Source organism: Muscardinus avellanarius (genome assembly GCF_963383645.1).
Source record: "Muscardinus avellanarius genome assembly, chromosome: 10".
In the NCBI taxonomy this organism is placed as follows: Eukaryota; Metazoa; Chordata; class Mammalia; order Rodentia; family Gliridae; genus Muscardinus; species Muscardinus avellanarius.
The window spans coordinates 28,909,698-28,924,953 of NC_137796.1; the positions used below are offsets into that span (position 1 = coordinate 28,909,698).

The 15,256-nt window shown below is 55.3% G+C and overlaps 1 protein-coding gene across 6 annotated transcripts in view; it reads right to left on the reverse strand.

Annotated features, from left to right (window-relative positions):
- Window positions 1-15,256, reverse strand: part of SLC12A3 (solute carrier family 12 member 3) — a gene marked incomplete at both ends in the record, with an annotated part of 34,142 nt that extends 18,886 nt beyond the window's left edge. For 3 of the 6 annotated variants that reach the window (XM_080702440.1, XM_080702438.1, XM_080702436.1), the window contains 14 exons: window positions 372-527; window positions 1,806-1,907; window positions 3,553-3,676; window positions 4,124-4,231; window positions 4,474-4,628; window positions 5,793-5,877; window positions 9,779-9,909; window positions 10,099-10,210; window positions 11,307-11,417; window positions 11,714-11,853; window positions 12,015-12,110; window positions 12,839-12,914; window positions 14,420-14,563; window positions 14,975-15,256. In XM_080702440.1, coding sequence (XP_080558566.1) covers window positions 372-527; window positions 1,806-1,907; window positions 3,553-3,676; window positions 4,124-4,231; window positions 4,474-4,628; window positions 5,793-5,877; window positions 9,779-9,909; window positions 10,099-10,210; window positions 11,307-11,417; window positions 11,714-11,853; window positions 12,015-12,110; window positions 12,839-12,914; window positions 14,420-14,563; window positions 14,975-15,256 — 1,822 coding nt within the window. Of the gene's footprint in view, window positions 1-371; window positions 528-1,805; window positions 1,908-3,552; window positions 3,677-4,123; window positions 4,232-4,473; window positions 4,629-5,792; window positions 5,878-9,778; window positions 9,910-10,098; window positions 10,211-11,306; window positions 11,418-11,713; window positions 11,854-12,014; window positions 12,111-12,838; window positions 12,915-14,419; window positions 14,567-14,974 lie in introns of all 6 variants that reach the window. The other 3 variants (XM_080702439.1, XM_080702437.1, XM_080702435.1) reach the window with 1 other exon arrangement.

Genomic DNA, 15,256 nt, shown 5'->3' on the forward strand with positions numbered 1-15,256 from the left:
TTCTCCTGCTCTGACAAAGGCCTGCCCAGTGACCTGGGAGTCCAGGCTCAGGTGTGGAATTCTAGGATTCTTGGAGTCATGTTGCTGCCCTCAGATTGCTGCAGCCAGGGTTCCTGCCTGCATACATGTGGACACTCCTGCACAGAGTCCAAGAATTGTTCACCTGTCCTTCCAACAGCCTTCCTCAGGCCTGGGTGGGAAGCTGGCCCTGGGGAAGGGGCCAAGCCGCCCCTGAAAGCCCCTCTCAGGGCCTTTGAGTTAGGATTCCTGGGTATGGGGTCTAAGCAGGCACATCCCATTGAGCACCATGCCCCAAGGGAGCGGGGAGCCCTGAAAAGCGCGGACTGGGGGCTGAGGTGGAGCCCACGCACCTGGCTTCTTATAGATCACGTAGAGCAGGAGGAAGAGGACCACTCCAATGGCGATGAGGGCCGCCCACCAGGTGAGCAGGAACATGATGACCACGGAGATCACTGCCCCGAACAGCGCCGCCCACTTGCTGTAGAACCGGAAGGAGGGTCTCCACCCTGGGCGGGCACGGTCAGTAGGCACACCCTGTAGAGCTTGGGAGCCACCTCCCGGGCCAGAGCTGCCAGGCAGGGCTGGGGAGCATCACCACCCGGCATGCCCAAGACTGGGATCCTAGCCTCTGCCCACTAGCCAAGGAGTTCAAGCTCCCCTCCTCCTGAGTCTCCAGGAGAGCGGACACCTGCCTGGGGTGGGGTACACTGTGGGGCCACCCACATCAGGAGGATGCACCCAGCCAGGGGGTCAGGCAGAGGGGGCGTGTGCTTCCGCCTGGTCCTCCTTGCACCAGGCCAGGCCACCACTAGTGATAACTGTGCCCTGGCACAACTCCAGGGACATAGGCACATTGTGTTCTACGTAAAAGGTGGCCCAAATACAGGCCCATTGGCAATTGGGGGCTAATTAGAAAAAAAATCTTCCTCTAGTCTCTTTACTTCCATCTGCCAGAGGTGTGGCATCATAGACATGCAAGTCTGCGCTGTGTGGGAGTGGTGCCACCAGAGCTGGGAGTGTGCAACCTGCAGCACCGTGCGTGTCGGCCCTGCCTGACTTTGGGACATTCTCTCTTTCACCTTTGGGGAATCAGACTACCGACTCCTGGAAAACTGGTGAAGGAAGAGACCAGAAGACCCTCCTCAGACTTAAAATAATGCCTGAATCCATATCGATGCACACTGCTAAAGCCGGGACTGGTGGCCCGCTCCTGTAATCCCTGTACTTGGGAAGCTGAGATGGGAAGATTGCAGGTTTGAGGCCAGCCTCAGCAACTTAGCCAGACCCTCAGCAATCTGGAGTGAACCTATTTCAAAATAAAAAAGGGGGAACCGGGCATGGTGGCGTATACTTGTAAACCCTGCATTTGGGAGGCTGAGACAGGAGGAGAATGTGGTTTGAGGACAGCCTCAGCTACTACTTAGTGAGGCCCTTTGCAACTCAGTGAGACCCTGTTTCAAAATAAAGAAGAAAAAGTAGGGCTGGTGTGTTGCTTGCAGGTGGAATGCCCCTGGGTTCCATCCTCAGTACCACAAACTAACTAACTAACTAATTAATTAATTAAAAATATAAAGGGTTAGGGGTATAGCTTGGAGGTAGAATGCCCCTGGGTTCAATCCCTAGTACCAAAATAAATAAATAGAAGACAGCTGCTAGTGTTAGGATATAAATGTTAACTTTCATGCGATTTCATCCTGAGAGGTGACCTCTGGCTGCCACCTTCTGCCCACCAACCCCCGGGCTGGTGTGTCCCTGCCCCGGGGAGGGGAGAAGCCATTGCTTACCAGGTGAGTTGGTGATGGAGGCGTGGAAGCAGCTGAAGTTGATGAGGGCGTAGGAGCACAGGAAGAAGTTGGAAATGATTGGGGCGATGGTGTTGAGCTCGGCTTCAGGGGCCCAGGGAAGAAAGGACAGCCTGCTGGGCAGTGCCACCGAGCAGCTGCCTGGCACCCTCCCTCACAGGGTAGGGACCTGGACAGGCCACCAGGGCTCAGCTAGTCCCGACCTCCTCATTGGCAAATGGTTCCATCCTTTTGTGAAGCTCAAAGGGATGGTGTCTTGTGTGAGCTACTGGCTTTTAAGAGGATGGAGGACAGCAAGGGGTGGACCCTGTCAGGCTAGGGGATGACTGAAGGCAGTGGCTGTGACACTTTTGACCCCAAATTACAGTAAAGAATATATTTTCCAATGTGACCCATGACCCGTGAGATTGTATCAAAGTCCTACCCCCAGTGGCGGCCACTCAAGAAAAGGCTCCTTCCCTTCCGGGCCACTAGTCCACAGTAGCCCCGGAAAGACTTGTGCATGGGAAGCCTTGTCATGGGGCCTCTCTAAGGATCCCCAAATAAGACAAGCTCCTCTTATGTGCCACGGCTTCCTGCATATGATTAAATTTCACCCCCTGATAACCTGGCCCCAGAGCTGAGATCATGGAGTCTACTCAAGTCAGAACCACCCAGAGCAAAGGATGTCGACTTCAAGTCGGGGTTAGGGGTGAGCAGGAAGCAGGGGTGGGTCCAGGGAATGCCGGGCCTAGACTCTTTACCCTGTGGGTGCATCCTTGCCACCCCATTATCTGTTTCAGGATCCAGTATCTGGAAGGCTTCCCTTGGGTAACAGCGACAAGACCGCTAGGGTTAGTCTTATGGACTGGCCCCTGGGGAAAGCTCACTGCACCCCTTCCCACCACTCCTGCGCAGGGAGCAGGGACCGGAGGACATCATGTCAGCACAGTCACCGCCCTCAGTTGGGGTGGCAGCTCCTCTCCTTGTGACTTGTGCTTCCTTAGCCATGCTCATCAGGAAGTATCTGATGTGTAAACATGTGTGCATGTATGTGTGTGCACACACGCATGGGCTCTCCCTGCCCATCTGTCATGCTCCCATTCTGCAGATGAGGAAACTGAGGCTCAGAGAAGTGACAACTTGTCTAAGGCCACACAGCCAGCACATGGTAAAGCCAGGAGAGAAAGTCAATTTCCCTCACTGGTTAACTGGGCTCGTTCCCCTATGAAGGCAGGGCGTGAGAAACCGGGCTTGCTAGTTCATACACCTGCCAAGATATTGACCCAGCCATGGGTGTCAGCTCCCAAGAAGGGACCAGCCAGCTTGACCGGGCTCCAAAGGTGAACTGTAGTTTGCTTAGGCCTGGAGTGAGGGGAGCCCAGCTGCCAGCACACTAGAGCGCAGAAGCAGGGAAACCAGGTAAACTTGTTTCTAACCAAACAGAATGGTCTCCCACCTGCCAGGGCTGGGAGCCACCAGCCTGAAGGTGGGGAAAGGGCAAGGATCATGAGGCCTCCTCTGGTCTCCTTCCATCAGGTCCTCCCCCGCTCCACAGTCATTCTCCAGGGGCTGGAGGCGGGCTCAGTGGAAGAGTATGTGCTCAGCATGTGCTTGGCCCTCAGTTCCATCCCCAGCAATGGCACTGCGTGCCCCCTGATGCCAGGTTTGGCTGGATGAGTAACAGAGAGAATGGCCAGGCCCCCGTGACCCTCACAGCCAGGCCCTGCAGAGCCTGGCAGCCCCTTACCAATGATGATGAAGGCCACGGCGATGGCGTAGGCCAGCAGGTAGCCCCGCACAGGCTCCTTGTTCTTGCCGTAGCCTTTGCCAAAGAAGCCGATCAGCGGGTACAGCTGGTCCTCACACAGGCACTGTGGCACAGGACGTCATGCTCAGCCCTGGCTGTCACCTGCCATCTCCCCTTTCCTGGGCCACCTGAGCTCCAGCCCCCACTCTGGCCCCTGTGACAGCCGCAGTGTGCACCCCCAGTCCAGGTCCCTGTTTCCTGTTCTGTTGAATGAGGTGATACCCCATCACCATGGAGACAGCACAAGGCCAGAATGAGAGGGTCCATCACGTCAGGGCAGGTTGGAGGGCGGAACTGCAGAAGAGCTACAGGGTCACAGTGTGAGTTTGGGTGGGGTCCTGATGAACAGGAAGGGGCTGCTGCCTTCCAAGGAGTGTTTGCCTGGCCCCTTTCATCTAGACGCCCCATCACATGACCCCTCTGGGCCCCTGTAACAGTCACCAGGGGATCCTTCCACCTGGGCCTCTGATCCAGGCCTGCTGCTCCTCTGGGCCCCTTTCTGCGGGCTCACCTGGAAGACCTTGGCAGCAGAGACGAGGCAGGCCAGTGCAGAGGAGAGAGTGGCCCCAAAGATGCCAGCCGTGATGAGGGGCGCAAAGCCTGACACCATGCTCATGGTCTGCGGGAAGGTGGGGCTGAGATCAGAGCTTCGCCTGTGGTAACCCAGGCCCCACCACAGGCAGGGACTGGGTGGCTGCTGCCTCCATTGGAGTCTGTAGCCCTTACCCAGGATCCCAGGGCCCACTCACAGACAGAGACGAGCACAGGAGCCCACCTGAGCTCTGAGCCTCCCCAAGCCTGGGCCCAGCTCACAGCCACCTACTCCAGCCCTCGGGGCCCCACAGAGCCAGCGCCTGGTACCTGGTAGTAGTTAATGAGGCCATAGCGGCAGGTGTGTTGCTGGGAGCACTGGGTGAAGTTCCAGCCATAGCCGCAGGCCAGCCCCTCACAGGCGCCCAAGCCTGGGGTCACCGTATCGTTCAGGACCCCAGAAGCATCTCGCACCACACAGGAGCCTGAGAGGAGGACTGAACTGTGAGGCCATTCCTCCTTCCCCCTTGCTCCACCCTCCTCTCCCATCCCTGAAATGCTGGCCACGCCTGCAGAGGGCCAGCTGCAGTGTGTGGCCATCCTCCTGGATCGCATCACCATAATAATGGTAACCGCTAATGTGCCGGGCACCTTGCTAAGTCTCTCAGCAACTGCAGAAGGCAGTGTTGCTGCTACATTAGCTGTGGTTCCCACTTTGCAGAGGCTTAGAGAGCTTAAGCAACACACCTAATGTCCTCTTTAAAGCAGACAGCTAGCCGGGTGTGGTGGCGCATGGTTGTAATCCCAGTACTTGGGAGGCTGAGACAGGAGGATTGGGATTCAAGAACAACCTCAGCTACTTAATGAGGCCCTTTGCAACTCAGTGAGACCCTGTTTCAAAGTAAAGAATAAAAAATAGGGCTGGGGGTGTAGCTTGGAGGTAGAATGCCCCTGAGTTCCATGCCCAATACCACTAAATATATATATATATATATATATATATATATATATATATATATATATAATAAAGCAGACAGCTGGCAGCTGGCCTCAAGTCCTAAGAGGCTATGAGCTGGGCCAAGTCCCTTAGCCATCTGTGGACAGCCTGCCTCAAGGGTGGTCCCTGGGAGCAAGTTCGCCTGCGAGAGGCTCAGTTCAAGGCAGGTATTATTAGCCCACGCCTAAATTTAAAGCCGGGCTCCATTGCTCTGGGGTTGTGTGGCCTTGGGCAGGTCACTCGCCCTCCCGGAGTCCCCATTTTCTTCTCTGTAAAATGGGAGAAATGACAGTTCTCAGATTAAATGTGCTAAGCTCTGTACAGGGCTGGGCAGTGGTGACTCAGTAGCCAGTACTATCTTCATTTTTACCCTACAGTTAGAGTATGATCTGTCCTGCAGGATCTTCCCACTTGTGAATCTGGAACCTTTGTGTTTAAAAGGACCAGAGGAGCCTGGCCTGGTCTCCATTGCTAGGCAGGGAATCTGGTCAGTGCGGAGGAGACACATGCCCTGGAGGCAGGATTCAAGGCCCCACTTTCTGGGGTCACCATGTCCCCGGCCCAGCTCTTCCTGTTAGTCAGACCCTACCCTGTAACCTCCCAGGCTCTGGGCTTCAATGCTGGGGTTGAGCCAGGCTCCTGCTCTACTCACCAATGGTGGCTGAAATGGCCAGGTAGGAGATGGTGGTCCAAAAAATCGCCATGAGTGTCCCCTTGGGGATGGCCACAGCAGGGTCCTGCACGGAAGGGGGCATCAGGCGGCCTCAGGGCTCCTTCCAGGCCTCTGCCCCCGTCAGGTGACAATTCCTGACCTTGGCCCTGCAGAGCCCTGTTCCAGCACAGAGAGGGTGGCACCTCATGATTGAGGACCACAGAGGATGGGTGTGACCAGGATCACAGAGCTGAGGCTGCATCCAAGGCCGGAAGAAAAGCTGACAGCTCTGCACCTGGCCATGGAGGACCTGGCCCACGCTCACTGCTGGGGAGGAGAAGAGGGGTCAGCATGGCAGGGCTCGTGGTCAACCTGCCCGCTCACTTAGGTGGCCGGCTCTGCCCACGCCTCAGACTCCTCGGAAAGCTGGTGACCAGAGTGCCACGACTGTGGGTAAAATGAGAGGATTACGCCGGCTCCTGCACCCAGGCCAGTCAACCGTGCTAGATCACCTACGCTGACCGACTGGCCAGGCTCACAACTGTAACTAGACAGGAGTGGACGACAAGCCCCAGCCTCCTCCCTCCGCTCCAGAGAGGTCCCTCGGCACACACGCTTTGTCCTAGCAGTGATAACAAGCCCACACACGGCCCATGGTCACCACTTCCAGGCTCTCGCTCCAACACAAGTTCCTGAGAAACGGCGGGTGGGGAAGCAGAGCAGGGAGTGGCGAGGGTCTTGCTCCCCAGAGCCTCCGGTGGCGCCGGCCCTGTCTCTGCTGGGGACACAGTCCAGACTCTGCTCTGCAGCAATGTGGGCTGGGATTTTTATAGCAAGTTCAAGACTCACTCTGCTCTCCCTTACAGACCTCCAGAGGGGAAGGCTGAGGCTGCGCGAGGAGCCCTATCGCAAACCTCCCCAACTCTCTCTGCTCTGGCCACTCACTGCCCGCTTGACAGGTAGAACCACAGATTAGAAACAAGTTGAAGTGTGGAGGGAGGCGGTGGTGAGCCAGAAAGAATGGGAGCAGACCCTTAGTGGGGAGGAGGCTTGGAGCCCTCAGGGCTGCCCGGGTCTCTGATTTGGAGGCTCCGCAGCCCTGGTCCTGCCAGCTCTACCGAGCTACCTGGACAGCTTGACTGGGCCATGTGTAAAGAGTCCTTAACTTGAAGGCCAGAAGACCAGGCCAGTCTCCCATCTGCCTCTAGTGGGTAGAAGAGTGGCGCATGTCTGTAATCTCAGGACTTGGGGGCTTAATAAAAGAGGATCCAGTTTCGAGGCCAGCCGTAGCAATTTAGGGAGATTCTCGGCAATAAAGGAGACCTTGTTTCAAAATAAAAAATAAAAAGGACTGGAGATGTAAGCTCAGAGGTGAAACAACATAATCAATCCCAGGCGCGCGCGTGCGCACACACACACACACACACACACACACACACACACACACAAATTCACATCTACCCAGAACCTCAGAATATGATCTTATTTGGAAATTAGGTCCTTAAGGGTGCCATTAGCTAAGAAGAGGTCATTTTGTTTTGTTTTGTTTTGTTTTGTGGTGGTACTGGGGTTCCTGGAAGCCCTTATACTTCCGGGCTACACTCCCAGACCTATTTTATATTTTTATTTGGAAACAGGGTCTCTTAAGCCAGCGCGGCTGGCTTCGAATCTGCACGATCCTCCTGTTTCCGCCTCCCAAGCACGGGGATTACAAGCGTGCACCACCACGCCCGGCTGATGAGGTCATTTTGAATTGCAGTGAGCCCCAAATGCAATGGCTGCCAGCATTTTAGTGAAAGGAAAGGACACAGGTGAAGGGAAGAAGCCCACGACACAGAGACACAGAGATGAGAGTGATGAGCTACAGGCTAAGGCCACCATTGCCAGGAGCCAGCAGAGCTGATGGCCAGACACAGCCTGGCAGCGCAGGTCCTGAAGGCGGGAGCTCCCGAGGCACCGTGTGGACGTGCCTCTAACCACAGGGCAGAGAGCTGTTGAACAATAAGGTGGTTGTGATTAAATCGAGGCCTCTTTGTTCTACAGACTTGCATCCTAGTTTCTCTGCCACCTGCATGGGCCTGGGCCAGCCGCTGAGCCTCTCAAGCTGGGCTTGCTCAGCTGTATCATCGTAAAAAAATGATGCTGACAACTAACTCCTAGCATTTCCCCATGCCAGGCCCTGTTCTAAGCACTTTACATGGATTAGCTATTTGAATCCTCACCACCACCCTGAGATGTGGGGGCTATATTAATCACATTTTATAGGTGGGGAAACTGAGGCTCGGAGAGGTTGTAAGGAACTTGCCCAAAGTCTTACAGAGAGTGCTCCACAAAGAGCTGTTCTGCTGCTGATCACGGTTCCACAGGATGAGGAAGCCGAGAGCCAAGACCTTGAGGCTGGGGACACTGAGGACAGAGCAAAGGTGCTCCTCACCCCCTCAGAGGCTGAACCTGATGGCTGCCTGGGTCTTATGGCTGCCTAGCTCTGATGGCTGCCTAGCTCTGATGGCTGCCTGACTCTGATGGCTGCCTGGGTCTTATGGCTGCCTAGCTCTGGTGGCTGCCTGACTCTGATGGCTTCCTGGCTCTGGTGGCTACCTGACTCTGATGGCTGCCAGACCCTGATGGCTATACTCTGGGCCTCTTGGTAAGAGAAGAAGCCTGATGAATCAGCTAGACAGATTCCCAGGTGACCGTCAATAATGGGGCTCGGAGGGGAGCCAGGCTGTCTGAGTGCAGGCTTGACTTCTCAGGGACCTCAGAGCAAGCTCTCCAGGGAGAGGAGAGGAGCTGGCCAATGCCCCAATTTCCAGGCATGATTGTGAACACCCAGCCGCTTCTGGTGAGAGCCAGGCTGTTTCAGGATTACCTCCAATGCCCCATCCTTAATTCACTTAAGAAATAGCATAAAGGACACCTTCCGAGGGGAGCTGGAGATTGGGGTACAGGCAAGCTATGATTTCCAGCATAGTATTAGGCTCCTCGCCCCAGTCACCCCCTCTTGCACACTGTCTCCTTGGATTCTCCTGCTGGCGAAGGATCCCCTAGTTCTCATCTTTCCAAGCCCAGCTCCAGCCCCACCTCTACCTAAAAGCTTTGTTGGAGTCTCTGCCAACATTAGTGTGTCAATCAACAGACATGTACTAAGCAACTTGCTAGGAAAAGAGATATGGAGATGTGTTGACAACCATATGCAGGGGGAACCGTGACTGATGCTGGCCAGAGATTTTGGAGGAGGTCTTTGAAAGAGAAACAGAACTTTGGGAGATAAGGAAACGTGGGCAGGGAGTCTCAGGAGGCAAATACAGCAGTCAAAGGTGTGAGGGCAACACGGGCAAAGCAGTGGATCTTGGGTAGAGCAAAGGTTACAGGGAGGCCGGGCATGGTGGCGCACACTTGTAATCCCATGGTTTGTGGACAGCCTCAGCTACTTAGTGAGGTCTATTGCAATTCAGTGAGACCCTGTTTAAAAAAAAAAGACTAAAATATAGGGCTGGGGGTGTAGCTTGGAGGTACAATGCCCCTGGGTTCCACCCCAATACTAAAAAAAAAAAAAAAAAAAAAGGTTACAGGAAATGAACACCACCAACTTGTTGGAGCCTTGAACGCCAAGCCAAGGAGCACCCTGGAGGTTGCCAGCCTGCAAAGTGTGCATGCTCAGGATGAGCTCTGGAGACTTGTAGCTGTTCAACCTTCCCCTAAAGCTGAGAGTCCAAGAATGAGGGTACCTACCCATGTTGGGGTGCTCCACAAGCCCCAGAGCATAGCTGGTACCAACCAACTGTGCTCAACATGGAACAGCATGAAGTTGATTTGCAATGAATGAAGTTGAAATGGACCAGATTGGATTTTAGCTCTCACTGCCCCACCCCGGTCTCAGTGCCAAACTCCATGCCCAGCAGCAGATCCTGGGAGGACAGGGAGCAAGACTGTGCTCACAGGCCCTCACAATGCCAGGATACAGGAGGGACAGGTGCTCTGCTCACCTTGAGGTCCCCAGAAATGTTGGCTCCTGCCAGGATGCCGGTGGCCGAGGGGAAGAAGATGGAGAACATTCCGAAGAAGCTGCCATCGATGCCTCGCCAGTCAGGCACCAAGTTCTGGACAAAAATGTCCCCTGGAAAGCCAAGGCCTGAGTCAGGGCCACCTGGAGGACCTGGTCCCCAGCCTGGCTCAGCCTGGCAGGCTGTCGGAGCCCCAAGATGCTTCCAACTAGCTGTAGAGCCCATCCTCCTGGTACCCACACCAAAGGCCAGATTCGGGGCCAAACTGTCCCTATCCCCAGAGCCACGGGACCTGCACATACCCCGGTAGCTGAAGAAGCCCTTGGACGCCTTGTCCTCGGATGGAGGGATCAGCGTCCCCACCAAGTAGTTAGCAAAGGAGACCATGATGACGAGGAAGAACAGCACCTGGGCCTGGGCATAAAGGACCCCAGAGGGCAGATTGCGATTCCATGACTTCAGGGAGCTCCACCTTGCCCAAGGGAGAACTTGCCTGGGGTCCATTATTCACACATTCATCATTCATTCATTCATTCATTCATTCACCACCCCTACACAGCCAGCTCAGTCCAAGGATCTGGGGGTACTATGGCAACCAAGGCGGCCAAGGCCTCTTGTCTTGATGATAAGTAAGGCAAATTTAGAGCAGGAGCAGGCGGTGGGAGGGAACTGGGTTGGGGTGAGTTTAGCAGGGAGGCCTGGGAAGGTGTTCTCAAGGAGGAGCTATTTGAGCAGACCTGTAGAGGAGGAAAATGGGACAGAAACGTGACTTAGAGGTAGAGTGATTGCTTAGTATTTGCAAGACTCTGGGTTTGATCTCTAGTACCACACACACACAAAATAAATAAATAAATAAATAAATAAATAAATAAATAAGATGAGTGAGCCATAAAGTGGTCTGAGGTTTAATGCTTTCAAGGAAGAGCAAGGAGGCATGGTTGGAGATATGAGAACTGGAGAGCCAGGGGAGGTGGCAGGGACCAGGCCCTGCCTAGCTTGTAGGCCCCAACACATCCTCCTCCCTTATTCCATACATGGTTCTGACTCTTGGCTGAATTCATGGCTCCAATGAAGGTCACACCTCCCAGCTTCCCTTGCAGCTATACAGCCTGAGCCCGAGTTCTGGCCAATAGAATGTGATGTGTGCAGCTCATGTCATAAGAGAAAGGGAGAGAAGTTCCCTCCCTTTTATCTCACCTTTCCCTCTCCCTGGACTGGGGACATGGTGATGGTAGCCATAGTGGACCAGGTAGACAAGGGATGGAGGGGGCTACAGGATGGGAGGAGTCTGGGTCAACTCCCTTGCCCATGGAAGCTGGCAGGCTGACCCTCGACCATGTCCACTTGGGCTGTTACATGAGAGAGAATCAAAGTCTCTCTTGTTGAAGGCGCCATTGCTCAGGGTCTGTTTGTCCCAGCAGTAGAACATTAAGCCTACCTAATACACATAAGAGGCAGGCCCAGGGCTGGAGACTCAGGCTGGACCCCCTCTTCCCCATGCCCTCCTTACCTTAGACTCCCATTCCATGCCAGCCAGGGAGATGCCCAGCAGCACAGTGACGGTGACCACGCCTATGATGCGGATGTCATTGACGGGGTCCACGATGGGTGTGCCGTACTCCTGGGGAAGGGAACAGCTGCATGCCGCCCTCTGAACACCCCACTCCTCCAGACCCCTCCACTGCACTTGGGGTCTCCCTGATAACAAGATCCAACGCATGCAACTCTCCCCCACATATCTTTCAACTTGAACCTCAAGACAACCTGTTCCCCAAAGGAGACTTTCGGGAATGGTCTTTATTTGATGAGGTCATCAGTGTCACCGCAGCGACAGGACCAAGAGATGGGTCAGGGGAAGAAAGATACGGCTCAGACGGTAAGGAGAAGGTTCCCTTTGCCCTGGATCCAGCCCTTCACCTGGAGCAGGTCCCGCACCGTCTCTGCGAAGCCCACAGTGTGCATGGCCACACCCACAGCGTTGGCGAAGGCGAAGATGAGGCCGATGGAGCCCCCCAGTTCCGGGCCCAGACTCCGAGAGATGAGGAAGTAGGTGCCACCTACCAGGGCCAGAGCCGGGAGCCATGAAATCAGAGGTCAGCAGGCGGGGGGCCCGGGCAGGCAGAGGCTGGGGAGCCACAGCTCACCCAGAACCCTGGAAGCAGCCCCATGCGGTGGGGGCAGGCAGAGACTGGGGGCTCTGGAGGGGGCCTGGGCTCACCTGACTTGACCTTGCCATTGGTGGAGATGGCCGAGATGGAGAGGCCAGTGATGGAGGTCACCATGACCGAGAGCAGGATGATGATCCAGGTCAGCACTGTGTGGGGCGAATGTGAGCACCCCAACACTCAGCCGGGGCTTTTCCCAGGTGAGGAGCCACGGGGTGGAGGGGCTGAACCTGCTACTAACTCACCACATGACTCAGGTCACTTCCCTCCTCTGAACCTGGGCTTTATCATCTGAAAGTGGGTCTGTCTACCTCCTGGCATGCTCTGAATAGCCAGGAAGCGCGAGCCAGTGGGTGAAGGATTTCTTGCTGTGAAAGGAACCTCGCCTACTAATAAAAATAAGGTGATACTTGACACATAAGGAACACCTCTGGGCACCAAAGCCCGGCTGTTCCTCCTGCATCATTAGACCCCATGATGGCTCTGTGAGACAGGTACTCTGATCAGCCCCACTTTACAGATGAGGAAACCCAGCTCAGAAAGGTTAAGAAGCCTGCCCGAGGTCACGGAGCAGAATGCAGAGGCAGCATCTGAACCTGAGGCTTTCTGGGGGCAAGTTCCCAACCCGAATGCTCTGTGGTCAATCAGCCCAGACAGGTCCAGTGACTTAGGGGAACCTGGGGACTGTGGATTCACACCCACTGTGACCCCACCATACCACCCTCACCGTGGCCACTGCAGGGGCTCCACGCTGTCCATGGAGAAGTGGGACTGGCTGTGGCCTCTGCAACCCAAGGTCAAGCCTGCTACATGGGGCCGTGGAGGGGGGGGCTGGGACCCCGGTGTGCCCTCCCCTTCTCCCCAAGGCGGCACTCACCGATGCCCGCCTGCGCTGTGATCCACGGGAGCCGTAGGTAGAGGATCACACCCCAGATGTTGAGCATGCACCGGATCTGGGAGGAGAAGTGGGTCAGAGACTCCCTGGGTGGGCTTTACCCGAGGCCAGACACACATGTCCCCATCTGTCATGGTATGCATCCTGCTCCCGGGGCACACAGCTCAGTACCTTTGATGCAGCTGCGTAGGACGGTGCGATCTGCCTCTCCCGGTCCTCGCCTGCCCTCTCACCACCACGGCCAGAGGACAGGCTGCAGGCATCGTAGCCCTAGTCAAAGCCAGGGTCCTGTGCCTGCCAGCCCTAGCCTGGGCCCCAGTGGCCAGCTGGTGGCCCAGGGCCTGGTATTTAGAGGGAGCCCAGCACATGTGGTGAGTCAGTCCCCGACTTAGAATGGAAATCAGAGCTCAGGTGACTGTGGCTTCAGCTTTGTTATTTATTTATTTATTTATTTATTTATTTATTTATTTATTTATTTAGGTAGTGGGGAACCCAGAGGCATTCTACCTCTGAGCTACACCCCCAGCCCTATTTTTTATTCTTTATTTTTGAAACAAGGTCTCACTGAGTTGTAAAGAGCCTCACTAAGTAGCTGAGGCTGTCCGCAAACCATGATCCTCCTGTCTCAGCCTCACAAATGCCGGGATTACAAGAGTGCACCATCATGCCCAGCATGACTTCAGCTATGAAATGCAAAGCAAAGCCAAGGCTGCTGAGGCTGAAGTTCCCTGGGTGAAAGGCCTGGTGTGGTCTTATTCCCTGCCAAGGGGCAGGGTAGCTTAGGGTCATGTGGCCTCACAGCCAGGGAGAATTCCCAGCCTCCACGCGCTGAGATGCTGGACCCTGACCAACACCGTTCTGAAAGGAGATCCAGGCCCAGAATGTAGTCTTCAGGGAAAGAAGGAGGGCTCAATGGAGAAACAAAGTCACAGCCAGTTGACAGCTGGCAGAGTAAGGCCAGAACCTGTGGCTCTTGACTCCCAGAGCTGGACCAAAGCTTTCCCTGCACCCACCGGCCCCTCTGCAGAATCTCATGGTGTCTTCCACAGTAGAGCTCACTTGATTCTTTACTCTCTGAGGATATAATCACAATCAAAGCTACAGTAAACTTTTCCCTTCCTTTCGCAAAACAAGAGTGGAAATAAATTTAAAAAAAAAGGAGGAAAAAAAAAAGTTCGTGGATTTGTGAGTATAGTGCTGCCCTCTAGTGGCATTTCGGGATCAATGCCTGACGGCAAGCATTGTTCCAATCGACCTGTTTGACACTCATTTCCCAGATAAAGAAACCGAAGCTCAGGCTGGGGCTGAGAAGGTTAAGTCACTTGTGAAGGCCACACAGAGATCTGCCCCAGGGCTGGGTCTCAGCCTACGGTATAAATGGGGATCGGGAAGCCCAAATCAGAAAAAATGTGAGGTTAATGTGCAGATGGGGAAACTGAGGCCCAGTCCGGGTCCTGGGTCTGCCTTGGCCAACAGGACCTGAGGGTCAGAGTTGAGTCTAGATTGAGCTCTGTCTCCCCACACTCTTCCTGGACATCAACCACCCGTCTGCACCCCACTCACCATCACACCCTTGACCCAGCCGAAGCGCACGGGCTCCCCGGGGCTCTTCTCGCTGCTGGCGCCTGCCTCATCCTCCACCAGCCCATCTGTCATCTCATGGCTGGGCCGGCTGTCAAAGGCCAGTGCGTGCAGGTGGCTGCCTTCCTGCTGGGAGCCCAGAGCCCACAAGTCAGGCAGGAAGGGTGCTAGGGACTAAGTCTCCACGGCCCGGCAGCCCCAGGCGCAGCTTCATTGGGAATGGGACCACGCAAGGGGCTTTTATAAAGCCCCACAATGGTGACAGTGGAACAGGAGCCATGGAACTGGGCATTCTGGGTGCTCCTCAGGAAAGAGGTGGACCTGGGAACGTGACCAGGCAGTCACACAGTCTTGTCATCCGAAATACAGGGCTCTGTCTACTTCCTGACTTGCTCTAAGTAGTCAGGGAGCTCAGGGGACAACACACAAGGGTTCCTCCCTGTAGCAGTGGTAGAACCCAGGCTCAGGGATGCTAGGTCCCTGGCTCAAGGTCACACAGGAGGGAAGTGACCTGTCTTGTGAGATGAGGCTTCTTACCTTGAGAAAGGAGTGCAGGTCAGCCAGCGTGGGCCGGACCTTCCTGGGCTCACCAGGCAGGGCGCTGTTGGCATAGTGCTCGTAGGCAGGCACCACGTCTATGGTGTTGTAACCAAAGGTACGCATGTACAAGGTGCTGCCGTGGGTCAGGTGGCTGGGGTGGCTGCTGTCATAGGCAGCTGACGGCAGGGTCTCGTCGCCCCCCAGGAGTGTGCTGATGGTAAAGCGCCCGCTGCACAAAGCAGGGTCCCCAGGTGTCTCTGTCGTGGGCAGCTCCGCCAT